The 27,981-nt window shown below is 45.0% G+C and overlaps 2 protein-coding genes and 1 pseudogene across 2 annotated transcripts; 1 reads left to right on the top strand and 2 right to left on the bottom strand.

The window, feature by feature from the left end:
• Positions 1-422: 422 nt before the first annotated feature.
• On the top strand, positions 423-957 carry LOC119315723 (annotated as a pseudogene).
• Positions 958-3,072: 2,115 nt separating this feature from the next.
• On the bottom strand, positions 3,073-13,281 carry LOC119317892. Its single transcript, XM_037592390.1, has 4 exons — positions 13,189-13,281; positions 11,396-11,399; positions 3,755-4,569; positions 3,073-3,600 (listed from the first exon to the last, which is right to left on the bottom strand). Exons 1-4 carry the CDS (start codon positions 13,279-13,281, stop codon positions 3,073-3,075), a joined length of 1,440 nt encoding a protein of 479 aa, XP_037448287.1.
• A 3,338-nt stretch (positions 13,282-16,619) lies between these two features.
• On the bottom strand, positions 16,620-25,999 carry LOC119315343 (F-box/kelch-repeat protein OR23-like). The gene is made up of 2 exons (XM_037589979.1): positions 24,966-25,999; positions 16,620-17,193 (listed from the first exon to the last, which is right to left on the bottom strand). Exons 1-2 carry the CDS (start codon positions 25,940-25,942, stop codon positions 16,905-16,907), a joined length of 1,266 nt encoding a protein of 421 aa, XP_037445876.1. The 5' UTR covers positions 25,943-25,999; the 3' UTR covers positions 16,620-16,904.
• Positions 26,000-27,981: the final 1,982 nt, after the last annotated feature.

The following is a 27,981-nucleotide window of genomic DNA, read 5'->3' as shown; positions in this document are numbered from 1 at the left end:
TCGTGGAGCACCCGCGAGTGATTACGGATTGGGGGCTGAAAGGACCTTTGTCCCAACGGCCCTCTGTGTGGATCTTTGTGGCGAAGTGACAGGGCAGGTTGAGACCACCTAGGAGAGAGATGGGCCTGGCCCTGGTCGGCGTTCGAGGTTATTTCAAGATAACACGTTTAACAAGATCTTGGTATTTGATTGAGTCTGGCCACTGGCCTATACGCACTAACCATCTACGTGGGACAGTTATGTGCACTCGACGTCGTGGTATCAGCCGAAGCCTTCGTGACGTCAGCGACTGAGCGGCGCGCGCCGGGTTGAACCGCGTAACGCAACTTCTTTTATAATGGAGGTTGCTAGGTCTGCTCTAACACGAACGTACACAAACGTACGCACGACAGATCTCCCCGCCCAACCGCATGAACGGCTCCATGACTTCCCGCGGCCGCATCGATCCGGCGGAGGAGGCGCGCCACCGGCAGGTGATGGGCAGCCACGGCGTGCACGACGCCGACTGAGCGCTGTGCAAGGCGCTGGAGCAGTCCGACGTCCAGGCGGGGCAGAACAGGCTGCTCCTGACCAAGGAGCAGGTGCGGGGCGGCCCCATCCCCAAGCTCTTCCCGGAGCTGGAGGAACTCCGCGGCGACGGCCTGAACGCCCAGAACGCGGTCCCGGTCAAGCTCCTCGACGCCGACGGCCGCGAGAGGGACGCCCACCTCCGCTACCTCAACTCCTGCAAGGCGTACCGGGTCGTGGGGCACCAGTGGAGGCGGCTCGTGGAGGAGAGCGGCTTGTGCAAGGGAGACCGCCTCGATCTGTACGCCTGCAGGCGCGGCGATGGCGATGGCGACCGCTGCCTCTTTGTGTTCAGTAGCTAGGGCAGTGGCGCCGGCGATGCCTCCCGGAGCAGCGGTGAAGACAGCCGGGTTTTGCGGCGGGTCACGCCGTCAATGGCGGCCATGCTGATAGAGTATAGTTAGACACTTAGACAATAAAATCCATCCTTTGTCAAATAAATTAGAGGGATAAATGGAAGCGGATTTGTAGCACCTGGATGCTACACCCTCTATATGAACATTAAGCTTAAAAAAACACTGAGAAATTTGAAAAAAAAATTTGTTAGGACAGTATTTTCTTTGCCACGAATACGTTTTCTGGTTTCTTTTCACGAAATTTCACAGGGAAGTAGATTGAGAATCCAGGTTTGGTATCCCCAAATTTCAGTTTTTTGATTTTTTTGGGTACTTTTTACATTTAATATTCGTATAGGGGCATGGAGCACTCAGAAGCTCCTGTGTATTTTCCAGAGATAGGCGCACTTTACTGTGCCCGATGATTACTGTGATGATTTATCAATTTTGATGGTTTATGTATGGCACGCTTCAGTTATACAACCAATACAGATCACCCATTATATACTTTTTCAGTTAATAAAATGGTTCCAATGTATTTGCACTTTGCAGATGTTCAACGTCAGTATATATACACGTATAAATAATACAGTCTAAATGGCAGATAATTTCATCAAACAATATAACTTTATTGTCAACTCAGAGTTTGGTTTCTATGAAAGAACAATGGCTACAGAAAAACAATACACACCTGCTTTGCACATTAATATTTGTCATCACATTAAAGAACTACAACAATACCTTCTTGACATGCAGTCTGTAGATTCCTTGTATATGTAGTTCCAGCCTTCCAAGAGTCTTAAACATTTGTAGAGAATACGTTTAACTCAGCCTAGGACGCAGCTTCGGTGCCTTAAAGGCACCTGCCCTTGGGTCACTGACATGTGGGCCACTGGCCCACATGTCAGTGACCCAAGGGCAGGTGCCTTTAAGGCACCGAAGCATCGTCCAAAGCCCTAATAGTACCTTTCCTCTTCGAAACCACGATATTGACATCAATCTCTTACCATTCGTCTTGCAATCAGGCACATTTAGAGGCTCAAAGTTCTACTACTGATAATCTAGTAATCCTAGATATGCAAGCTGGAACAATTTCAATTCCATTGGATTTGTAGGTCAATGCATCTCTGAGTTTCCAGCGAAAAAGACAACAGAAAAATCGAGAAAAATCTAAACAGTTCGACTTTCAAGACCAATCACAGCACACCTTTTACTATGAGTGAACAAATTTGCATACATTAATTTACACTTGCTTATGGGATTATTATTTTGTGAATAAGTTTTAATGAGGTCTTCATCTAATGTGAGGATATGTCATATGAATCCAAGAGATTTACTAAAGCAGGGCAACTTGATTCTCTCTCTCTCAATTATTATCTATCTCCAAATGGAAGAACATGAGATATAATATCTGAACACTGATTTTCTCAACAACAACCAATTGGTTTACTCAACTACTCCCTCCGTTCCTAAATATAAGTCTTTTTAGAGATTCCACTATGGACTACATACGGAACAAAATTAGTGAATCTACACTCTAAAATATGTCTATATACATCCGTATGTAGTTCATATTGAAATCTCTAGAAAGACTTATATTTAAGAACGGAGGGAGTATTTGTGCAATATGATAACCCATGCATGCTTCATATTTTGTTCTAGGACATTTACATACAGCCAATTGTAGCAGAAATAAGTTGGATAGTCTTTTTTTTCCCTTGAACCACCGATCTGCATCCAAAGTACTTCTATCAATCAAATTTGAGAAAAAAAAAGAGAGTGCATATCCATAGATACATATAATTTTCTAATCACCACGGAGTCAGTTTCCTAGGTAAGAAAACACTGTCTCTACACTTTCCGCAGAAATAGAAACCGTCGAGGGCGACATGAGTGCTTGCTTACCTGTTTGTTGTTCCTAAACTAATCCTTATGTATGTATGGACTATGGAAGCAGTGAACACATCAACTTATTCCAATGCATCAGAAGTGTTTGGTTCTAGCATAAAGAAAAGTTATGGAGGCTCAGTTAGGCAATAGTACAAGCTTCAATTGAAGGGAAAGCAGAGTACAGGTCGGTAACTATAGAATTATTATGCAATTGAGGAACTCCTTCCAACTAATACATGATAGGATAGATGATAAGAATACGGTGCCGATCAATTTTCATTTAGGACCGAAAGTGAATCAGAGCCGGCGAAGCCAAACCCAACCCCTCAACTGCCCTCTTCCTCTCCTCAGCGGTCCGTGGATATCTTGATGGACAAACCTTGTCTTTGATCTCGGGATCCAAGTCACCACAGCGTCCACACATCTTTCTGTCATGCAGAGATATCTCTATCATATTCACTGCAGCTTCCACAACACACCTGATGTATCGCATAAAGTTGCCGTCAGGTTGTAAGCCATATATGGTAAGCTTAGCCAGATTCTTGTGCTTGAAAGCAGCGGCATATGGCTTCCACTTCACGTCTGCCTTTTCGCAGAAACCATTTTCCTTCCGAAACTCTTTGTCTGTCGCCATTATGCACCAATGATCCCATACTGTGATGCACAGCGCTTTTAGGGAGGGTGCAGCTTCAAGAATAAATGGTGTCCAACCTAAATCACATCCTTCAGGAAGATTGTCTAGATTCACATGCTGTAGTTTGCTGAGCATAGTCGTGAGCAGCTTCGGGCATTCTGGTAGAACCCAGATCTAGGATGGAAAAAAAGAATACAAAGTCAGTGCAAGTTCCATATAAACTACATTCTCAACTGGGGGAGAAGACCCCCTCAAGTTACTATTGTTACATATAACCATCATATGTAAAGTGAGAAGGAACAGATATGATTCAAAAACTAATGAGTACCTTTTCACTTCTAAAATCCAGATGCAGATCGGTTATGGCAGGAACATTAGCAAGGAACATAGTTAACTCAAGAGTCTTATCCGAACTGACGCCAGTTTTAGTGAGGCTCAGCTTTGAAGGTTGTGGTACAAAACCAAAATAAAGGGGATCTTCATGAGAGTACCAACCAGTATAGCTCACCCGTTGGAGTTTGGGTAGACATATCAGCTCGATTCTCTCAAATTGCCCATAGTCAACCTCGAGCTCAACAAGTAGAGCATGTTCTACTTGGAGTACAGAATGGATCCCTGAGTCGCAATAGGTTAAATGCAGAGACTCCAAGAGCTTGCAAGTGCTGAGGATGTTGGGAATGTCCAGTTCACCAAACCTCATGTTGCGCAGCCACAGGCACCTAAGACCAGCAAATGCATCCGGACAAGCACCGATAAAATCATTGAACTGCTTCCCAAAGCGGACGAGATCATCAGGAGAGGATATCTTATAAGCCTTCTCCGTTGTGATCTCAAACTCGGCTGCGTCAACCTTCCGGGCTGCCATGGCATGGGCAACAGATTTGGTAATGGTGAGAAAGTCATCTTGCGTCAAGATAAATCTGATTCTGAGTTTGCTGATGGCGATGTCCGGGCTCCTTGTGGTCAAGATGCTATCTGTTACATGAGCCACGGCACTGTTGGTCCGGAGCAACTCGCTGGTGATGACAACACGATCATGGAGACCTGGAATGGAGCTAACACTTAGGAAGATCCGCATGAGCATGGCAGGGAGCTTCAGCATTCGCTTGGACAGGATGCGGGTCCTTATAGCGTCGAGCGTGTCTGTTGGGGAACGTAGCAGAAATTCAAAATTTCCTACGTGTCACCAAGATCTATCTATGGAGAAACCAGCAACGAGGGGAAGGAGAGTGCATCTACATACCCTTGTAGATCGCTAAGAGGAAGCGTTCAAGAGAACAAGTTGAAGGAGTCGTACTCGTCGTGATCCAAATCACCGGAGATCCTAGTGCCGAACGGACGGCACCTCCGCGTTCAACACACGTACAGCCCGGTGATGTCTCCCATGCCTTGATCCAGCAAGGAGAGAGGGAGAGGTTGAGGAAGACTCCATCCAGCAGCAGCACAATGGCGTGGTGGTGGTGGAGCGTGATACTCCAGCAGGGCTTCGCCAAGCACCGCAAGAGACGAGGAGGAGAGAGGTAGGGCTGCGCTAGGGAGAGATCAAATCGTGTCACTTGGGCAGCCCAAAACCCCCACTATTTATAGGAGAAGGGGAGGAGGGTGCGCCCCCTCTAGGGTTCCCACCCCTAGGGGGCGGAAGCCCTAGATGGGATGGAGGGGGGGCGGCCAAGAGGGGGAGAAGGGGGCGCGCCCTAGGGTGGGCCTTAGGCCCATCTGCGCCTAGGGTTTCCCCCTTCTCCTCCTAGCTGCGCCTTGGGCCTTGTGGGAGGCGCACCAGCCCACTCAGGGGCTGGTCCCTTCCCACTCTTGGCCCATGCAAGCCTCCGGGGCTGGTGGCCCCACTTGGTGGACCCCCGGGACCCTCCCAGTGGTCCCGGTACGTTACCGATAAACCCCGAAACTTTTTCGGTGACCAAAACAGGACTTCCCATATATAAATCTTTACCTCCGGACCATTCCGAAACTCCTCGTGACGTCCGGGATCTCATCCGGGACTCCGAACAATATTCGGTAACCACATACAAACTTCCTTTATAACCCTAGCGTCATCGAACCTTAAGTGTGTAGACCCTACGGGTTCGGGAACCATGCAAACATGACCGATACGTTCTCTGGTCAATAACCAACAGCGGGATCTGGATACCCATGTTGGTTCCCACATGTTCCATGATGATCTCATCGGATGAACCATGATGTCGAGGATTCGATCAATCCCGTATACAATTCCCTTTGTCTAGCGGTATTGTACTTGCCCGAGATTCGATCGTCGGTATCCCGATACCTTGTTCAATCTCGTTACCGACAAGTCTCTATAATCGTTCCATAACACATCATCCCGTGATCAACTCCTTGATCACATTGTGCACATTATGATGATGTCCTACCGAGTGGGCCCAGAGATACCTCTCCGTCACACGGAGTGACAAATCCCAGCCTCGATTCGTACCAACCCAACAGACACTTTCGGAGATACCTGTAGTGTACCTTTATAGCCACCCAGTTACGTTGTGACGTTTGGCACACCCAAAGTATTCCTACGGTATCCGGGAGTTGCACAATCTCATGGTCTAAGGAAATGATACTTGACATTAGAAAAGCTTTAGCATACGAACTACACGATCTTTGTGCTAGGCTTAGGATTGGGTCTTGTCCATCACATCATTCTCCTAATGATGTGATCCCGTTATCAACGACATCCAATGTCCATGGTCAGGAAACCGTAACCATCTATTGATCAACGAGCTAGTCAACTAGAGGCTTACTAGGGACATGGTGTTGTCTATGTATCCACACATGTATCTGAGTTTCCTATCAATACAATTATAGCATGGATAATAAACGATTATCATGAACAAGGAAATATAATAATAACCAATTTATTATTGCCTCTAGGGCATATTTCCAACAGTCTCCCACTTGCACTAGAGTCAATAATCCAGTTCACATCGATATGTGATTAACACTCAAGGTCACATCCCCATGTGACTAACACCCAAAGAGTTCTGGGTTTGATCATGTTATGCTTGTGAGAGAGGTTGTAGTCTACGGGTCTGCAACATTCAGATTCGTATGTATGTCATCTTGCGGATGCAGCTACTACGCTATATTTGGAGCCATTTCAAATAACTGTTCTACTATACGAATCCGGTATCTCTACTTAGAGCTATCCGGATAGGTGTTAAGCTTGCATCGATGTAACTCTTTACGTCGAACTCTTTATCACCTCCATAACCGAGAAACATAACCTTATTTCTCTAAGGATAATTTTGACCGCTATCTGGTGATCTACTCCTAGATCATCTTTGTACCCTCTTGCCAGACATGTGGCAAGGCACACATCAGGTGCGGTACTTAGCATGGCATACCGTATAGAGCCTATGACAAAAGCATAGGGGACGACCTTCGTCCTTCCTCTTTCTTCTGCCGTGGTCGAGCTTTAAGTCTTAACTTCATACCTTACAACTCAGGCAAGAACTCCTTCTTTGGCTGATCCATCTTGAACACCTTCAAGATCATGTCAAGGTATGTGCTCATTTGAAAGTACCATTAAGCGTTTTTGATCTATCCTTATAGATCTTGATGCTTAATGTTCAAGTAGCTTAATCCAGGTTTTCCATTGAAAAACACCTTTCAAATGACCCTATATGCTTTCCAGAAATTCTACGTCATTTCTGATCAACAATATGTCAACAACATATATTCATCAGAAATTCTATAGTGCTCCCACTCACTTCTTTGGAAATACAAGTTTCCCATAAACTTTGTATACACCCAAAATCTTTGATCATCTCATCAAAGCATACATTCCAACTCCAAGATGCTTACTCTAGTCCTTAGAAGGATTGCTGGAGCTTTGCATACTTATTAGCATCTTTCAGGATTGACAAAACCTTCCGGTTGTATCACATACAACCTTTCCTCAAGAAAATCGTCGAGGAAACAATGTTTTGACATCCTATCTGCAAGATTTCATAAATAATGCAGTAATCGCTAATATAATTCCAACAAACTCTTAGCATCGCTACGAGTGAGAAAGTCTCATCATAGTCAACTCCTTGAACTTGTCGGAAAAAATCTTAACGACAAGTCGAGCTTTCTTAATGGTGATACTTATCATCATTGTCCGTCTTCCTTTTAAAATCCATCTGTACTCAACAGCCTTACGACCATCGAGCCGTTCTGCCAAAGTCTACACTTTGTTTTCATACATGGATCCTCTCTCGGATTTTATGGCCTCGAGCCATTTATCGGAATCCGGGCCCACCATCGCTTCTCCATAGCTCGTAGGTTCATTGTTGTCTAGCAACATGACTTACAAGACAGGATTACGTACCACTCTGAAGTAGTACACATCCTTGTCATCCCACGAGGTTTGTTAGTGACTTGATCTGAAGTTTCATGATCACTATCATAAGCTTCCACTTCAATTGGTGTAGGTGCCACAGGAACAACTTCATGTGCCCTTCCACACACTAGTTGAAGAGACGGTTCAATAACCTCATCAAGTCTCCACCATCCTCCCACTCAATTCTTTCGAGAGAAACTTTTCCTCGAGAAAGGACCCAATTCTAGAAACAATCCCTTATTTCTTTCGGATCTGAGACAGGAGGTATACCCAACTGTTTTGGGTGTCCTATGAAGATGCATTTATCCGCTTTGGGTTCAAGCTTATCAGCCTGAAACTTTTTCACATAAGCGTCGCAGCCCCAAACTTTTAAGAAAAGACAGCTTAGGTTTCTCTAAACCATAGTTCATACGGTGTCATCTCATCGGAATTACGTGGTGCCCTATTTAAAGTGAATGTGGTTGTCTCTAATGCCTAACCCATAAACTATCGTGGTAATTCGATAAGAAACATCATGGTATGCATCATATCCAATAGGGTGCAGTTATGATGTTCGGACACACCATCACACTATGGTGTTCCAGGCTGTATTAGTTGTGAAACAATTTCCACAATGTCTTAATTCTGTGCCAAACTCGTAATTCAGATATTCATCTCTATGATCATATCATAGATCTTTTATCCTCTTGTCACGATGATCTTTCAACTTCACCCTGAAATTACTTGAACCTTTCAATAATTCAGACTCGTGATTCATCAAGTAAATATACTCAACATCTACTCAAATCATCTGTGAAGTAAGAACATAACGATATCCACTACACGCCTCAGCACTCATTGGACTGCACACATCAAAATGTATTACTTCCAACAAGTTGCTTTCTAGTTCCATTTTACTGAAAACGAGGCTTTCAGTCATCTTGCCCATGTGGTATGATTTGCATGTCTCAAGTGATTCAAAACCAAGTGAGTCCAAACGGTCCATTTGCATGGAGTTTCTTCATGCATATACACCAATAGACATGGTTCGCATGTCTCAAACTCTTCAAAATGAGTGAGCCCAAAGATCCATCAACATGGAGCTTCTTCATGCGTTTTATACCAATATGACTTACATGGCAGTGCCACAAGTAGGTGGTACTATCATTACTATCTTATATCTTTTGGCATGAACATGTGTATCACTACGATCGAGATTCAACAAACCATTCATTTTAGGTGCAAGACCATTGAAGGTATTATTCAAATAAACAGAGTAACCATTATTCTCCTTCAATGAATAACCGTATTGTGACAGACATAATCCAATCATGTCTATGCTCAACGCAAGCACCAATCTCGATGGTAGAGGGAGCATGCGATGCTTGATCACATCAAGCTTGGGAAAAACTTCCAACACATATCGCCAGCTCACCTTTAACTAGTCTCCGTTTACTCTGCAGCTTTTTATTTCGAGTTTACTAACATTTAGCAACCGAACCGGTATCTAATACCATGGTGCTACTAGGAGTACTAGTAAAGTACACATTAACACAATGTATATCCAATATACTTCTATCGACTTTGCCAGCCTTCTCATCTACCAAGTATCTAGGATAATTCTGCTCCAGTGGCTGTTCCCCTTATTACAGAAGCACTTAGTCTCGGGTTTGGGTTCAACCTTGGGTTCCTTCACTAGAGCAGCAGCTGATTTGTCGTTTCATGAAGCATCCCTTTTTGCCCTTGCCCTTCTTGAAACTAGTGGTTTCACCAACCATCAACAATTGATGCTCCTTCTTGATTTCTACTTTTGTGGTGTCAAACATCGCGAATATCTCAAGGATCATCATATATGTCCCTGATATATTATAGTTCATCACGAAGCTCTAGCAGCTTGGTGGTAATCACTTCGGAGAAAGATCACTATCTCATCTGGAAGATCAACTCCCACTCGATTCAAATGATTGTTGTACTCAGACAATCTGAGCACAAGCTCAACAATTGAGCTTTTCTCCCTTAGTTTGCAGGCTAAGAAATCGTCGGAGGTCTTATGCCTCTTGACGTGGGCACGAGCCTGAAATCTCAATTTTAGCCCTCGAAACATCTCATATGTTTCGCGACGTTTCAAAACGTCTTCGGTGCCTCAACTCTAAACCGTTTAACTGAACTATCACGTAGTTATCAAAATGTGTATGTCAGATGTTCGCAACATCCACAGACGACGTTCGAGGTTCAGCACACTGAGCGGTGCATTAAGGACATAAGCCTTCTATGAAGCAATGAGGACAATCCTCAGTTTACGGACCTAGTCCGCATAATTGCTACTATCAACTTTCAACTAAATTTTCTCTAGGAACATATCTAAATAGTAGAACTAAAGCGCGAGCCATGACATAATTTGCGAAGACCTTTTGACTATGTTCAGGATAATTAAGTTCATCTTATGAACTCCCACTCAGATAGACATCCCTCTAGTCATCTAAGTGATTACATGATCCGAGTCAACTAGGCCGTGTCCGATCATCACGTGAGACAAACTATTCATCATCGGTGAACATCTTCATGTTGATCGTATCTACCATACGACTCATGCTCGACCTTTCGGTCTCTTGTGTTCCGAGGCCATGTCTGTACATGCTAGGCTCGTCAAGTCAACCTAAGTGTTTCGCATGTGTAAATCTGTCTTACACCCGTTGTATGTGAACGTTAGAATCTATCACACCCGATCATCATGTGGTGCTTCGAAACAACGAACTGTCGCAACGGTGCACAGTTAGGGGGAACACTTTCTTGAAATTTTAATGAGGGATCATCTTATTTACTACCGTTGTTCTAAGCAAATAAGATGCATAAACATGATAAACATCACATGCAATCAAATAATAGTGACATGATATGGCCAATATCATATAGCTCCTTTGATCTCCATCTTGGGGCTCCATGATCATCTTGTCACCGGCATGAGACCATGATCTCCATCATCATGATCTCCATCATCGTGTCTCCATGAAGTTGTCTTGCCAACTTATTACTTCTACTACTATGGCTATCGGTTAGCAATAAAGTAAAGTAATTACATGGCGTTGTTCAATGACATGCAGGTCATACAATAAATAAAGACAACTCCTATGGCTCCTGCCGGTTATCATACTCATCGACATGCAAGTCGTGATTCCTATTACAAGAACATGATCAATCTCATACATCACATATCATTCATCACATTCTTCTTGGACATATCACATCACATAGCATACCCTGCAAAAACAAGTTAGACGTCCTCTAATTGTTGTTTGCATGTTTTACGTGGCTGCTATGGGTTTCTAGCAAGAACGTTTCTTACCTGCGCAAAAACCACAACGTGATATGCCAATTGCTATTTACCCTTCATAAAGACCCTTTTCATCGAATCCGATCCGACGAAAGTGGGAGAGACAGACACCCGCTAGCCACCTTATGCAACTAGTGCATGTCAGTCGGTGGAACCAGTCTCACGTAAGAGTACGTGTAAGGTCGGTCCGGGCCGCTTCATCCCACAATGCCGCCGAATCAAGATTGGACTAGTAACGGTAAGCATATTGAACAAAATCAACGCCCACAACTACTTTGTGTTCTACTCGTGCATAGAAACTATGCATAGACCTAGCTCATGATGCCACTGTTGGGGAATGTAGCAGAAATTCAAAATTTTCCTACGTGTCACCAAGATCTATCTATGGAGAAACCAGCAACGAGGGGAAGGGGAGTGCATCTACATACCCTTGTAGATCGCTAAGCGGAAGCGTTCAAGAGAACGGGTTGAAGGAGTCGTACTCGTCGTGATCCATATCACTGGAGATCCTAGTTCCGAACGGACGGCACCTCCGCGTTCAACACACGTACAGCCCGGTGACGTCTCCCATGCCTTGATCCAGCAAGGAGAGAGGGAGAGGTTGAGGAAGACTCCATCCAGCAGCAGCACAATGGTGTGGTGGTGGTGGAGGAGCGTGGTACTCCAGTAGGGCTTCGCCAAGCACCGCAAGAGACGACGAGGAGAGAGGTAGGGCTGCACCAGGGAGAGATCAAATCGTGTCACTTGGGCAGCCCAAAACCCCCACTATTTATAGGAGAAGGGGAGGAGGGTGCGCCCCCTCTAGGGTTCCCACCCCTAGGGGGCGGCAGCCCTAGATGGGATGGAGGGGGGGCGGCCAAGATGGGGAGAAGGGGGCGCGCCCTAGGGTGGGCCTTAGGCCCATCTGCGCCTAGGGTTTCCCCTTTATCCTCCTAGCTGTGCCTTGGGCCTTGTGGGAGGCGCACCAGCCCACTCAGGGGCTGGTCCCTTCCCCTCTTGGCCCATGCAAGCCTCCGGGGCTGGTGGCCCCACTTGGTGGACCCCCGGGACCCTCCCGGTGGTCCCGGTACGTTACCGATAAACCCCGAAACTTTTCCGGTGACCAAAACAGGACTTCCCATATATAAATCTTTACCTCCGGACCATTCCGAAACTCCTCGTGACGTCCGGGATCTCATCCGGGACTCCGAACAACATTCGGTAACCACATACAAACTTCCTTTATAACCCTAGCGTCATCGAACCTTAAGTGTGTAGACCCTACAGGTTCGGGAACCATGCAGACATGACCGAGACGTTCTCTGGTCAATAACCAACAGCGGGATCTGGATACCCATGTTGGTTCCCACATGTTCCATGATGATCTCATCGGATGAACCACGATGTCGAGGATTCGATCAATCTCGTATACAATTCCCTTTGTCTAGCGGTATTGTACTTGCCCGAGATTCGATCGTCGGTATCCCGATACCTTGTTCAATCTCGTTACCAGCAAGTCTCTTTACTCGTTCCGTAACACATCATCCCGTGATCAACTCCTTGATCACATTGTGCACATTATGATGATGTCCTACCGAGTGGGCCCAGAGATACCTCTCCGTCACACTGAGTGACAAATCCCAGCCTCGATTCGTGCCAACCCAACAGACACTTTCGGAGATACCTATAGTGTACCTTTATAGCCACCCAGTTACGTTGTGACGTTTAGCACACCCAAAGTATTCCTACGGTATCCGGGAGTTGCACAATCTCATGGTCTAAGGAAATGATACTTGACATTAGAAAAGCTTTAGCATACGAACTACACGATCTTTGTGCTAGGCTTAGGATTGGGTCTTGTCCATCACATCATTCTCCTAATGATGTGATCCCATTATCAACGACATCAATGTCCATGGTCAGGAAACCGTAATCATCTACTGATCAACGAGCTAGTCAACTAGAGGCTTACTAGGGACATGGTGTTGTCTATGTATCCACACATGTATCTGAGTTTCCTATCAATACAATTATAGCATGGATAATAAACGATTATCATGAACAAGGAAATATAATAATAACCAATTTATTATTGCCTCTAGGGCATATTTCCAACAGTGTCCACCCTGTCAAGAATGTTAAGCAGAAGGTCATTGGGCAGATTGCTAAGCATGTATCCGTTGCCAGCGGCGCCTTTGTTGCGAGTTGCTTTCCGCATTGCATTTTGCGGGAATAACAACAAAAAAGAGCCTCTTGAGGATTAACTGTTAGAAGGGAGAGAGGGATTGGTGGAATAGTCGTTGTATTGCTTGAGCCTCATGGGCATATATATAAGAGTACATGATCTACTTGGAGTACAAGGCAAGCCAGAATATTTCCTAGTCTAACCTATATTTCCTAATACAATCACGTTACTCAACATCCCCCCGCAGTCACAACGGTAGCGATGCAGACGATGAGACTGGAGAAGAATCCGAAGGCAAGCCGACGGACACCCCCCCACAGTCGTAACGGTCGACACATCGCGGAGTCATGGCTGGAGTGGAAACCAACGAGGTTGCTCAAGCAAGCGGTAGCCCTTTGTGCCATTTGTCGATGTAGCCGAGAGCGTGGGTGGTGGAGCCGTGGTCGAGGTAGCAGTGCGACGAATGTCGTGGTCGAAGTCGAGTCAGGGTGGCCGGTGTCGAGGAAGTCGCCGTGGAGCCGCGGGCGCAAGAGGGCGCCGAGTTAGCATGGGCACAGTGGTGTCGAAGTAGGGGTGCGCCGGGAAGAAAATGTTGTTGACGACGCGTCGTGGCAGGTTTGCCAAGCCCGTGGACACATCATGGACGAAGGAACGCATCGGTGTTGCCAGCACCGGGCATGCGTAGACGGACGAAGACGAAGTTGACGAAGCGCCGACCAGGCTTGCCAGGCCCGGGGACACGTCGTGGATGAAGGCACGCATCGGTGTTTCCAGCACCGGGCATGCGTAGACGAGGGACCTGCATGAGCTGTACGCCATGTCGGAGAAGTCAGAGGGGCCAGCAGAGAAGAACTCGACGACGATTGCGGCGCCCATCGACGTGGTGCCGATGTCACCAACGATGGTCGGAGTAGACGAAGTGGTCGGGGTAGATGACGACGACGCTGGCGACGGGCTGGTGCTGGACGAAGACGAACGGGCAGGACGGGCGGCGGCGGCAGCTACGGAGGTAGCCGCGGCGGCGGCCAAAGAAGAGCGGCGGCGGCGGCTAGGTTAGAAGTGCGACGGCGGTGCTCGAAGTAGGCGAAGAACCCTGACAGCGTGACGAAGACCGACGCGGACGGTGGCGTTCCCGCGCCAAGGAAGACGGTGCGGCGCATACCACGGGAGGTCGACGCGCGATGACGGCGGAGCTGACCGCGGGCCGCGGCGCTACGGCTCGAAGGGGCGACGCAACGGCGGTGCGCGAGTCGGTGCAGCCGCGGGGATGGCCTCGGGGCGGCGGCGTGGAACGTGTATCGCAGCACTACGGCCCGAAGGGGCGACGCAGCGACGACGCACGAGTCGATGCAGCCACGAGGAGAACCATGGGGCAGCGGCGCTGCAGCCCGACGGGGCGACGCAGCGGCAGCCCGATGCTCGATCGGTGGAGAGGCGCGCTGAACTCGGGGACGATCTTCACGGGACCTGCGGAGGCGCGCATAGCCGACGGGCAAGGTCGGTCGCGCGGCGTAGATGAGACGGATCGCGGCGGTGAGCGGGTGATCAAGCCGATCGCGCACGAGGTCGGGGACACCTATAATATCCTTCTAAAATTTTATTTGTATTTTATACGAATATATTACAAAAACTTAAATTTATTTAAGAAAGTAAAAACAGAAAATTTAAAAATGTGTCAGCAAAGTTTTAAAAAAATGCTGATAACTTACAAAAACGATATTTGTAGCAATGAAAAAATGTTGCCACATTTCAAAAAAATTGTATGCAAATTTTTTGAAACATATATGTGCGTACAATGTAATAAAAATCATAATGGAAAAAAATGTGTCATACCATTAAAATATGTACATGACATTTTATGATAATATTACCGCGTTTTAAAAGAAGTTAGTGAGATTTAAAAAATATTATATACAATGTCAAAAATGTTCGCGTGGGTTAATTTTTTATTTGCATTAAAAATATACATGAAATTTTAAATAAATAATAGCGAGTATCAAAAATAATGTCCATGGAATTTTCAAAAAAATATATATAATGTATAGAAAATGTTTGCATAGTTTAAGAAGATGTTTATTTTCATTAAAAATGTACAACTAGTATTTGAAAAATGATACCGTGTATTGGAAAAAGTGTTCATAAACATGTATTTAAAAAATATCATACTTGAAAATGTCTAACATTTATCATAAATATGTTTCTTGTGTGCTGTAAAAAATTACATTTTATAGCTATAAAAGAATAGATATGACTATATGAGTTAAGAAATGATGATAAAAACAACAAAGAAACAAAGAAGAAAAGCAAAAAGTTAAAGAAAACAAAGAAAACCAAAAGTATAACAAAGGAAAAATAAAAGCCAACGAGAAACAAAGAAAACCAAGTAAAATGAAGAGAAAAAAGAAACCAAATAAAGCCATGAAAAAACAAACTCAATGAGATGAAGAAAAAAACTGAGTAAATCTACAGCGATGGACAGCTACAAGCAAGCGTGCCGACTACCGCGGTAAATGGGCCTGCCCGCTAGCAGTCGCCCGTAGCTTTAGAGCGCTCGTAGCTTACCCCAAAACAGAACACTGAATTTGTCCGTAGACCAGTAGTTACCAGTTCGCAAATACGAATAAGAGAGACACCAATTCAATCATATACATCAATGTGCTTTATGTAACTAAAAAATAATTTTCACGCTGGCTTCCGCCATCAGACACACATTTCGCCATGCACGACACACACACATTTCCCCAACCATGTAAGCACACACATACATGCATACAACACCTTCCGCCATCAGCCATCAAGCATGGTTGCACGCACACACCTTTCGCCATCAATCATGCATGCAAACACGGATGGCCGGACTCACGCTAAGCACCCCTGGTTTGCTTTCAGCTAAGCACCCCTGGTTTGCTTTCAGCTAAGCACCCCTGGTTTGCTTTCAGTTTGCAAACAAACAGACATCCATATCAGTTTGCAGACTGATAGGATACCACGCTGGATGACAAACTATGTCTGAAAAATTACATTCGAACATATGTGGGTCCAAGTTGAAGATGCTCTAATAACCTTCACTGTAGGACCGCGATAGTCATCCCCGCTAATCTTTTTCTGTCACGTTACTAAAGACGCCCCATAATCGCCCATTGTTTTTTACACAGCAACAAATCCCGCCAACGTGAACATTTTGAACTAAATTGTCATCACACTGTTAATCAAATTTTATCTATTCCCAGTTCCAAATTTCAGTGAGATAAACCTCTTGCACAATTATCTGAAAAACATACTCCCTCTGTATAATGATCTAAATGCTCTAATATTTCTTTACAGAGGGAGTAGAAGTTATCAAAAATCCAAAAAGAATAGGACACCACAACTCACAACCAGAAACATACTGCAGATTTCACCAAACAATGTACTTACAAGCCTTGAATGCGGACATACTTACACCACATATCACAGCGCCTGATTTATATAGTGCACCGTTCAGTATTATTATTTATATACAAACGGTTGCAAGAGTTTAACAATGCGAAGTACGCACAACAGTCTCCGGCATCCACCGACATCATTAGAAGTTCATCGTCATTTACATGTAAATTTGCAAGCGATAGCACCCCTGCTATCTGAATCTGTACAGTAGATGACGAGCACCGGCAGCTCTACAACTCAACTGTACAAAGAGCTGCTGTTCTGAAATCGATGGGCACACTGACGGGGGGATATGTGGTGAACACTCTCCATTTCCTTGCCAGCGGGTTATAAACATGAAACTCCAAAGCCAGCCTCTTCTTTAACTGCCTCCGAGGATGGAGGGTTTCGGCAGGAAGTTTGGCAGATTTAAGCACATGCAGTTCACCGTTCAATGATACGAAGCCACACAGATCAGTCTCTGGGATCTTTCTCCTCAAAGTAGCCTCCTTCGACCACCCGTTTGAAGCAAAGTCATACCTGCACCAAACAACATTCAGAACTCAGAAGTAGATACATGGCATACATGCACTTGACTAGATAGAATGGCTTGCAGGTTACAGATAAGACATATTACAAACATTGTATGAAATCAAACTGAATGGTAAAAGAACTTACGCATGCTCTACAAAAAAAAAAGGAAAACTATACGAACGTTTGCAGTTTGCTACTAAGATGGATAAGCCCTTCAGTAAGAACTGAAAGATTGATATATTAGAAGGTGACAGAACCCTACATGATTCTGATAATAATATTTTTAAGGTAAATTTTGGCTCTCATGTCAGCATTTCAATTCAGGGAATAAAATTTTGTTAAAGTCTACAGCCTTTTGATACAAAAGTTACATTTGCATAGATCAAAGCAACAAAAAGCCCACCCTTAAGACAAAATTGGCCCCTGGACTCTCCACTTGAATTGCATTTGCTGAATACAGTACTACTACCTCCATTCCAAAATATAAGACCTTTTGGTAGGCTAGTTTAGCCTACCAAAACCTCTTATGTTTCGGAATGGAGGCAGTACTAAACACTGGTCATTTGCCATAACACATTGACCAATCCAAACTGTATGTAACCTCACGCATTCCAGATAGTTGGAGGGATTTATGCATCAGCTTTATGTATATAGCATGCCTGAGGCCACTGCTTGGTAGACTCAGTGCAGTTCCAAATGGCAAACAACCTTTTATACCCTTCTCTCCCAAGAAATCTGTTGCAACATCTCTCTCAAGAAAACATTGCCACATTTGACAATTGGAAAGTCAGCAATATTCTACAATATTTTAATCCATGAAATTTATATGCGTACAAGCTTTTGGCACAATGTGATACTTTTACTTCCTAATAACAAAGTAAGGAAGCACATTAAATTATTCAAGAATGTATTTGCCCATGCACAAGTTAATCTCCAGTTACAGAAAATATTGTTCATTCCATTTAGACCTTTCTGTCACATATGGCAGCTATAATTATCAGAACTAGTGTCGGGTATCATTTGCATGCAAAAGTTAACTGTTTAATATTAACTAATCAATTACTCCCTCCGTCTCAAAATAAGTGACTCGACTTTAAACTTACTTTGTACTAAAGCTAGTTCAAAGTTGAGTCACTTATTTTGGGACGGAGGGAGTATTTGTCTATGGTATACTAATTGCCCCGCCTCAACATATGTTAGCAAGACCAACAAACTCTTTCTTTGTCAACAAAATCGTACATTTAACGTGCAACCACTTAACTGAGAATTACTTGCAATTGCCATCAGTAACATGTCTACAAAATGTAAACAGGATTGTCCAAAATAAGATCAGGACAGCAGCTATGAAAACCCCATGACTCTATTGAAGAAACACTGTCCAACAAAAATGCAACACAGATATATAGATAAGCACCATAACGCCATATATTTGACTATAACGGATCACACATTTGTATTTAGAACCTCTCAAGAGATGCTTGCCAGTCAGCCTCCATTATTAGCATTCACCGTCCTTTCATTTGCTCTTAACGATCCAAGATATGCTTAATTTTGTGTGTTGCAAACGCGCAAGGAGAACACAATGCCAGATACAAGTAAGGTACTTCCAATGGGAACGCCAATCGAGCTCTTGCTATCATCTGTGGGTTTGCGGTTGTTAGGGAAATAGCAACTTGTATTCCCATGGGGCCATAGGCCAGCATATATAAACATACATGTGAGGAAAATATGCAGACAGCCCCTTGTACAACAGGGAAAATACGAAGGCTATACACGGCTATAAATATAACTCAACAGCGGCGTTCATGGGGCGGTCTCTGGTCAGGCCTTGGTGAAGCTCTCTACACTCCAGTAGGGTGTGACTGCATGCGGATGCTCTCCTAATCTCCATTACTCCATGTGTTTGGTGTACTAAGGCATTCTTCTTCAGGAGAAGCATCTTTCTATGTCACAAGCTTCTCGGTGTCTCAGGTGGTATATAAACAGTTGGTACATAATAAATACTTACACTGGAAAACAATGTCTCAGGTGACAGTAAAGGCTATGAAGTATGAACTCGCCTTTTTGGAAAGGTTTGGTCAGGGTCAAGGACGACTTTTTAGCAGGGGATTGTTTTCTGTTGGCATGACCCATGTACGAGGTTTTGGGAAGACACTTGGTTAGGAGACACACAGCCCAGTCATCAATACCTGTCCCTGTACAAACATCATCATCATTATCAACAACAACAACAAAGCCTTTAGTCCCAAACAAGTTGGGGTAGGCTAGAGCTGAAACCCATAAGATCTCGCAACCAACTCATGGTTCTGGCACATGGATAGCTAGCTTCCACCCACCCCTATCCATGCCTAGTTCTCCGGTGATATTGCTGTCTTTCAGATCTCTCTTTACGGACTCCTCCAATGTTCTACCTCGACCTCTCTTGCATTATCAGCACGCTTTTGCAGTCCGCTATGCATTGGAGCTTCTGGAGGCATGCACTGAATATGCCCAAACCATCTAAGACGATATTGGACAAGCTTCTCTTCAATCGGTGCTACCCCAACTCATCCCGTATATCATCATTCTGGACCCGATCCTTTCTTGTGTGGCCACACATCCATCTCAACATGCGCATCTCTGCTACACCTAACTGTTGAACATGTCACCTTTTAGTCAGCCAACACGCAGCGTCATACAACATTGCGGGTCAACTCGTCGTCCTATAGAACTTACCTTTTAGCTTTTGTGGCACTCTCTTATCACAGAGAACACCATAAGCTTGGCGCCACTTCATCCATCCGGCTTTGATTTGATGGCTCACATCTTCATCGGTATCACCATCCTTCTGCAGCAATGACCTCAAATATCGAAAGGTGTCCTTCTAAGGTGCCAACTGCCCATCAAGGCTAACCTTCTCCTCCTCATGCCTAGTAGTACCGAAACCGCACCTCATGTACTCTATTTTAGCTCTACTAAGCCTAAAACCTTTCAATTCCAAGGTTTGCCTCCATAGCTCTAACTTTCTATTAACCCCCATCTGACTATCATCGACTAGCACCACATCATCCACAAAGAGCATACACCATGAGATATCTCCTTGTATGTCCCTTGTGGCCTCATCCATCACCAAAGCAAAAAAGATAAGGGCTCAAAGCTGACCCAGGGTGTAGTCCTATTTTAATCGGGAAGTCATCGGTGTCGCCATCACTTGTTCTAACGCTTGTCACCACATTATCATACATGTCCTTGATGAGGGTAATGTACTTTGTTGAGACTATGTGTTTCTCCAAGGCCCACCACAGGACATTCCGCAGTATCTTAACATAGGCCTTCTCCAAGTCAATGAACACCATATGTAGGTCCTTCTTTTGCTCCCTGTATCTCTTCATAAGCTGTCGTACCAAGAAAATGGCTTCCATGGTTGACCTCCCAAGCATGAAACCAAACTGATTTTTGGTCACACTTGTCATTCTTCTTAAGCGGTGCTCAATGACTCTTTCCCATAGCTTCATTCTATGGTTCATCAACTTAATTCCACGGTAACTAGTACAACTTTGAACATCCCCCTTGTTCTTGAAGATTGGTACTAATATACTCTGCCTCCATTCTTCTGGCATCTTGTTTGCCCGAAAAATGAGGTTGGAAAGCTTAGTTAGCCATACTATCACTATCTCTCCATCTCTCCGAGGCCTCTCCACCCCTCAATGGGGATACAATCAGGGCCCATCGCCTTGCCTCCTTTCATCCTTTTCAAAGCCTCCCTAACCTCAAATTTCTGGATTCGCCACACAAAACGCCTGCTGGTATCATCAAAAGAATCATCTAGTTGAATGGTAGAGCTTTCATTCTCTTCATTGAACAGCTTCTTGAAGTACTCCCGCCATCTATGCTTAAGGAATATGGGTGGATGAAGACGAGGACATTGCTTTGATCATGATGGTGCACATGGAGAAGAATAAGCAGTCAAAGCATGGTGGTTCTGTTGTCGGCCATGAGGTGATTCGTAAGAGGAAGCAATATGGGCACCATAGATTGATGGTTAATTATTTTGGTCCAAATCCGGTGTATCCAGAGCAATACTGCCGGTTCAGGATGGCTCTGGATTTGTTCCTCCACATTGCCAACTGTGTGAAGCAACATGATCAATTCTTCGAGCAAAGGAGGAATTGCATCGGAGATCTTGGACATAGCACTATCCAAAAGGTGATTGCGGCATTGCGCATGATGGCATATGGTATTCCTGCAGATTCGATTGATGATCACTTGGCAATGGGAGAGAGCACTTCCATCAAGTGTGTGAAGCAATTTGCAAAGGTGGTGGTTGAAGTGTTTGGGCCAGAGTATCTGAGAGCACCTAATGCTCAAGACACTCGGAGACTTTTGAAGATGAAAAAAGCACGTAGGTTTCCAGTATGGTCGACTCAATTGATTGCATGCACTAGAAGTGGAAGAACTGCCCTGCGGCATGGCATGGACAGATCAAAAGACATGTGATGGATGTCACCATCATTCTCGAAGCCATGGCCAATCAGGAGACATGGTTTTGGCATGCATATTTTGGGATGCCCACATCTTGCAACGACATCAATGTGCTCCATCTATCACCACTCTTTGGGGAATCACCACCGGCGTAGTTTCAAGCAAATGGCCTCACATACAACATGGGCTACTACCTAGCGGATGGAATATATCGGAACTGGCCAACCTTGCGAAGCCAATTATAAGCCCCCAAGGTAAGAAAGAACTTCAATTCCATAATGCTCAAGCAGCTGCTAGGAAAGATGTGGAGAGGGCATTCAGGATTTTGCGAGCCCAGTTTGCTATTGTGCGAGGACCGGCTATGTTTTGGGATCAAGAAATCCTTTGGCACATTATGACAGCCGCCCTGATCATGTACAACATGATCATTGAGCATGAGCATGCGAAAGATTTGGATTACTCCTATGAATTGATCGGAAAGCCGGTGCATCCGCGTAGAAGGGAAGACCATATCCGACGCTTTCTTCAAGTTTACCATGACATTTGAGATGCGGATACTCACGAAGATCTTCAAAGAGATCTCATCGAGCAGTGGTGGACATGGAATGGGCAACAAGACAACTAGTCCTACCTCTATGTTTCATGTCATGTGTGATGAACAATTTGTGTTGAATTGGATGTTGTGGAGCTATGTAATAATTAAGTACTATTTGTGTTTTATTTGTTTTGGATTAATTTGGCATGACTTTGATACTATTTGTTTTGGATATATTGTGTTGAACATGCTTTAAAATGTTTGATAGTTGAAGACGGCCAAATTTTTAGGGCACCACTGTCACGGCAGAAAATTTTCTGGTGCCCAAAAACCTTCTCTCTCCTGCCCTAAAACCATTTTTGGGCACCAGCTTTTACATCACCTGTAGGAGATGCTCTAACATTTTACACGGCACTTCTGAACAGTTTTAGACTTGCTTCTCTAGTAGACCACAGTATAGGTTCGGTACTTCCAAGCAAATCCACCCACTACCTCCGAGTTGTGCCTTTGGCATTTCTGCACAGTTTTCAATTGAGAACTGATTTGTCAACTACGATACTAACGAGACATTGGCTTTACCCGGTACTTCCAGCCAGTTCTATACACGCAGAAATGAGCCACATTTTTGCTGTCTGAAGCCACCTTAGCCCGAGGGCCCCTCTTTATATATGACACGGCCAGGCCCATTACTGTAAGAGGGGTCCTGGTGGACGAACACGAAGAGGAGGGTCAACGGGAGAAAATAAGAAGGCACAATACTTCGTCAGCAATGTCTAGCACGGTCCCAAAGAATGACACCCTGTAGCCTAGAAGCTCCTGTACAACACGAACTTGAATGGAAGTCTTATCACATTATGGTGATGAGTACGTATCAGAGTTGAATACTTAGGCGATCCAATAGCATTCTAATCTCATCGTGCAAGCAGTAATAATTATCCTCTCCCCCAATTCTCTCGATCTACCATGATTATCCCTCTCATTGCTATCACAGCATGCCAACACCAATTAGCCAGACTGGACGTCAACATTTGACGGTAGAATATCCACAAATATCACAGCAAGCCCCCAAAACAACTGCATTGAAGGAAGTTGCTAAAATGTGCACCAACGTATCCATGTATCAAACATATGATGTTAACAAGGCAATAATCTATTATGTAGTTGTGAATAAAAATTTCTATGAATCTGGTCAAATTTTCATTGTAAATATGGCTTCCTTTGTTATAAGAACAGCTAAATCTTATCTGGCCGCTACAGGAGCAACTGTTAGTGGTCATTATGGAGAAATCCTTTACAAGGGAGATAGGTTAGTCATGTTTATATATGAAAAATCAAGATCTAGAGACATAAAGCAAGGTCTTTCCAAAAGTGGAACAAATCTTTGAAGCACGTTCAATTGGGGATTGGGGGTTGGAATAAGATTATACCGAGAATTCTTGGGGTCCCTTGGGATTGTTGTTTGGAGTTGTGCTAACACAGACAACTAGACAAGACTATGTTATCTTCTACTCCCTCTGTCCCATAATGTAAGACATTTTTTGGCACTAGTGTAGTGTCAAAAAACTTCTTATATTATGGGACGGAGGGAGTAACATGAAAATCATCTGATGCAAACTTAGTGTGCAAGTTAGGCTGGCACTCCCCAAAGTTCTAAATAATCTGATTCATTTTTAGTTCAGTGCTCGCGGTGTTTGCCATTTTGTCATCTAGTGAATGAACTGGAACACAATGCATAAGGGAAGTGCCATTAGATTTAACAGATTTTAGAGACATAATAACAAAAGTAAAATCTTCACAAATGTTATGCTACTATTCCAAATTCATAACACACTGGTATATAGGTACTTGTAGATTACAGAAGAAATTTAGTACCTGTTCAAGCAAGTTCCAGTTTTAAGTTGTATACATTTACAGGATGGAAACCATCTCATAGCAGTTGATAAAAACAAGTTGAAAATCAAATAAAATGATATGTCAATGTCACACCAAAAGCCTTTCAGTAAAACTTTGACCCTTAAATTATTGGTCAGACCCCAGGTTGCAAGTATTTTATCATTGCGAACAGCAGGCATTAATAAGCATAGGATGAGGACAACCCATCAAAGCCGATATTTGCTGCCTTCCAATACATTGAGTTAGAACATCATTCAGGTTGGCTTAAAACCGAGTAATAAGATAGTGTGCACATGGTGATCTAAGTCTCATACAAAGCAAGAGCAGAAGACAATGTGTGTCAATGTTAAGAACAAGTTGTGAAAGTACAAAAGGGAGTGAGAAGTGCCAAGGTATTCTTTCATGTTACAAACATGTTAATTGCGTTTTATATGGATAAGAAGCACTAGTCTGTCCTCAAAACCGTCACATACCCAGCACAAAGAGAGACACTGCACAAGGGAGCTGAACTAATTAAAGAGAAAAGCTGCTTCCCATTGTTCCTTCATTTCCCCCCACATGTAAATCTTACCAAAATAAACTAATTGCACGGCCAAATAGAAGAACAAGGTGAAACAATAACAACTATGTATCTGTCCAAACTCTTCATTGATGAATCACGCGAGATTAACTAGTAAATTTGATCACTACAGCGAAATGGGCAGACATGTATACTCAATCACCATCTAGAAAAACAAACTATATTAATTACAAATAATTGAACCACGCATTAAGGAAACAATAACACAATAATACGAACTATAAACTGTAAACTGAAGCAAGACAAACAGGATAGTGTATACTTAATGTTGTGGCAAATTACAAGCAAATCGGAGATAAATTGCCTGACCTGAAGATATCGTCTCCGTCGAGCATGAACACATCTGTAACCTTCCCATCCTCTGCAGAGATGGCGGCCACCGGTCCGAGTCGACGTCTCTCCCCTTCCACCCACATATCTCCAATCTCCCTCCACTTGCCGCTCCACAGTCCGAGCGCCATGGCGTCCCGGCAGTAGAGGTCATTCGGCACCACTCCCCCCACTGTGGTATACCTGTCGTACCCGCCCATCACCCAGAATTCATCCTCTCCCACACCCCCTGCCCCGTGCGCCACGAATCCCACGCACCCGGCCCTCTCCCGGGGCATCGCCGTGGCCATGTGCCAGGTACGCGTGGCGGCGTCGTACCACTCGGTGCTGCTTGTGCGGCTGCCAGAGGAGGGGAGCGTCGGGTGCCTGGACCCGCCGCCTGCGACGACGACCCCGCCGCCGGGCGCGGGAGCGCAGGCGAAGCTCCCGCGCGGGATGTGCATGTCCGGGAGGCGCTCCCAGCGGTGGCGAGAGAGGGCGAGGTCGAGTCGGTAGGCGGCGGCGGAGGGTGAGGGGTGGCCAAGGGGATAACTCCGGGCGTCGAAGTGAGAACCGCCGAGGACGTAGAGGTGGCTCCCGACGGCGATTGCGGCGAAATTGGCGAGGCCGTATAGCTGCGGCGAGCAGGGGATCGGCGGGAGGGGCCACCAGGCGGTGGGGGCAGCAGGGTCGAGCAGGATGGGGGAGGCGAGGGATGGGTCGGTGGGGAAAAGGCATACGAGGTGGCGGGAAGGCAGGCGGAGGCTGCGGCGGAGCGGGAGAAGCGTCGCGGCGGAGAGGAGGAGCCGCCACGCGCGGGAGGTGGCGCGGAGGCGGGACTGGTCGGGGAACGTGAGCAGGCAGAGGATGACGGCCGCGACGTCGTCCGGGAGCCCCGGGATCAGAGACCCCTCCGCGCCTGGCCGCAGGATTAGGGATCCGGCGAGCCGGCGGCTAGGGGACGACGGCGAGGCCATTCCATCCACCACCTCGTCAAAGCTCACAAGTCATGACCGGTGAAAAGGGGGAAGGCTATTTGAGTCTTTGTGCGTCCGATGAAGGCCGACCACAGAATTGGGTGGATTTTTTATTTTTTTTTATTTCGAGTCAACAGGTCTGGAGAAACCAAAAGAAGTTTCAATGGTCTAGTTTTAAGTCATCAAAATATATACTATTGATCTAATTTACCGTCAAAGTTGAATTTTAAAAAGCATACGCGTGTTATTCATTTGAATGGAGGAAGTATATCAACTTCTGACATCTCAAGAGAGCTAATACTCCCTCCGTTCCAAATTACTTGTCGTAGAAATCAATGTATCTAGAACTAAAATACATCTAGATATATCCATACTTGTGACAAGTAATTCGAAACGGAGGAAGTAGAACTCAGAACACCAATCCCACGAGCAATTCATCGGCGCTGGATGGAACATCATGATGTAAGGAAGAGGCCAGAGAGACCTCATTTCAACATGTCGTCATCGCTACCATCTTATCGATTTCGTCAGGGAAACAACTATAATGAAAACAAAGGACCTACAAGAACTAAGAAAACTGAAAAGGCGTGATTCCCCACTCCACTGACCCCGATGACGTCATCGAATGGGGGGGGAGATGAGGGGATCGAGGCGGAGACGTGGAGGAGACACGCCTTTATATTGTTGACATTAAGGATAAAACAACATGGTTTAATCTTGTTGGTAGATTTCTTCTTGTCTACATTATGTCATCTTGCTTATTTTGTTACTTTGTTTCTTATAAACTTAATACTTTGAGATGCATGCTGGATTGCGGTCTTAGGGTGGAGTAATAGTACTATATGCAGTTGGACTAACAGTCTAATTCTCACGAACGTAATGCCTATAGTAGATTATGCCATGAATGACCATGGTTATAAATTTCCACTATTATGCCAATTACCAAACAGTAGTTTGTTCATACCATTACCTGCTTTCGAGAGAGATGTCACTAGTGAACCTATGGCTCACGGGTCCTGTCGTGGAATTGTCACGACAGATGTCCTAGCAGAAGGACTTAGTCGTGGAGCCATCACAACAGGTTAACTTAAAGGGGTTAAACGGGACAAAGGACACAAGGAATTTATACTGGTTCGGCCCCTTGCGGTGAAGGTAAAGGCCTAATCCAGTTTGAGATGGTATTGCTTATGTCTCGATTACCAGGGAGCGAATACGCTTGACCTAGCTTTTGATATGTTGTTTCTTGTCCCTAAGCCGCCGTCGGATCGTCCCTTTACATACACAGGTTGACGCCCAGCGGCTTACAGAGTACCGGCTGGCTCATAAACAACGTGTCCGGCTCGGTGACTAACTACACTTGCCTTACGATACAAGTCATACATACATGGCGGTTTACACTTGTGGGCCTTAAGCCGCCTCTGGTCTTTGGGCCTTTTAGTAAGTCTTCATCCTGAACCGTCATCTTCGACATCTTCATGGGCTTCGTGATGATAAATCACCATTGGTATAACTCGGCCCCTCCTGGACGGGTCATACCCGATAGTTATATCCCCAACATTAGGCCCTAGGTTGATTTGAACTTGTTCATGTCAATCTTCAACACTTAGGAAAAATCCTTCTCCGCTTGTTCTTGCAAGATATTGTAACCCGCCATGACATCATCTGCCATTAATTTCACAGAATACCCAGCATATCTTAATAGATCCTTATCTTTAATAACCACCCCGAAGATTGAGGCGTCCGAGCGGCTAGATAATCATTCTTTGGCCTCCTCGATTTTCGCGCCCGACTGTTACTCCTTTCCTTATAGATAGGGTCAGTCAGCCTTTTCATTTTCCCCCTTCTCCTTCTCATCTTCAACCTCTCTCTTCGCGACGCATCTGCACACCTGAGCACCGCTGCCGCCGAGCTCGTCAGCTTCCTCAACTCCGGCCGCTGCATCAACCTGAACGAATCCAGAGAACTGCGGCACCTCTCCGTTGTTCAACAGACCTAGTAAGCACATCACTTTCCACACTGTCGATCTCCATTAAGGTTTC

Source organism: Triticum dicoccoides, chromosome 6A (genome assembly GCF_002162155.2).
Source record: "Triticum dicoccoides isolate Atlit2015 ecotype Zavitan chromosome 6A, WEW_v2.0, whole genome shotgun sequence".
NCBI classification, from domain to species: Eukaryota; Viridiplantae; Streptophyta; class Magnoliopsida; order Poales; family Poaceae; genus Triticum; species Triticum dicoccoides.
Note: the sequence above shows the minus strand (reverse complement) of the source record. Positions and strands in the feature narration are given on the sequence as shown.

Bases quoted from the DNA above. Each gene is read 5' to 3' on its own strand.
- LOC119317892 (XM_037592390.1), bottom strand. From the start codon at position 13,281: ATGCGGAAAGCAACTCGCAACAAAGGCGCCGCTGGCAACGGATACATG. The intron at 3,601-3,754 runs GTACTCATTAGT...TTTCCATCCTAG, and splicing joins TGGATTTTAGAAGTGAAAAG to ATCTGGGTTCTACCAGAATG.
- LOC119315343 (XM_037589979.1), bottom strand. From the start codon at position 25,942: ATGGCCTCGCCGTCGTCCCCTAGCCGCCGGCTCGCCGGATCCCTAATC. The intron at 17,194-24,965 runs GTCAGGCAATTT...TGTTTGGTGCAG, and splicing joins GACGGAGACGATATCTTCAG to GTATGACTTTGCTTCAAACG.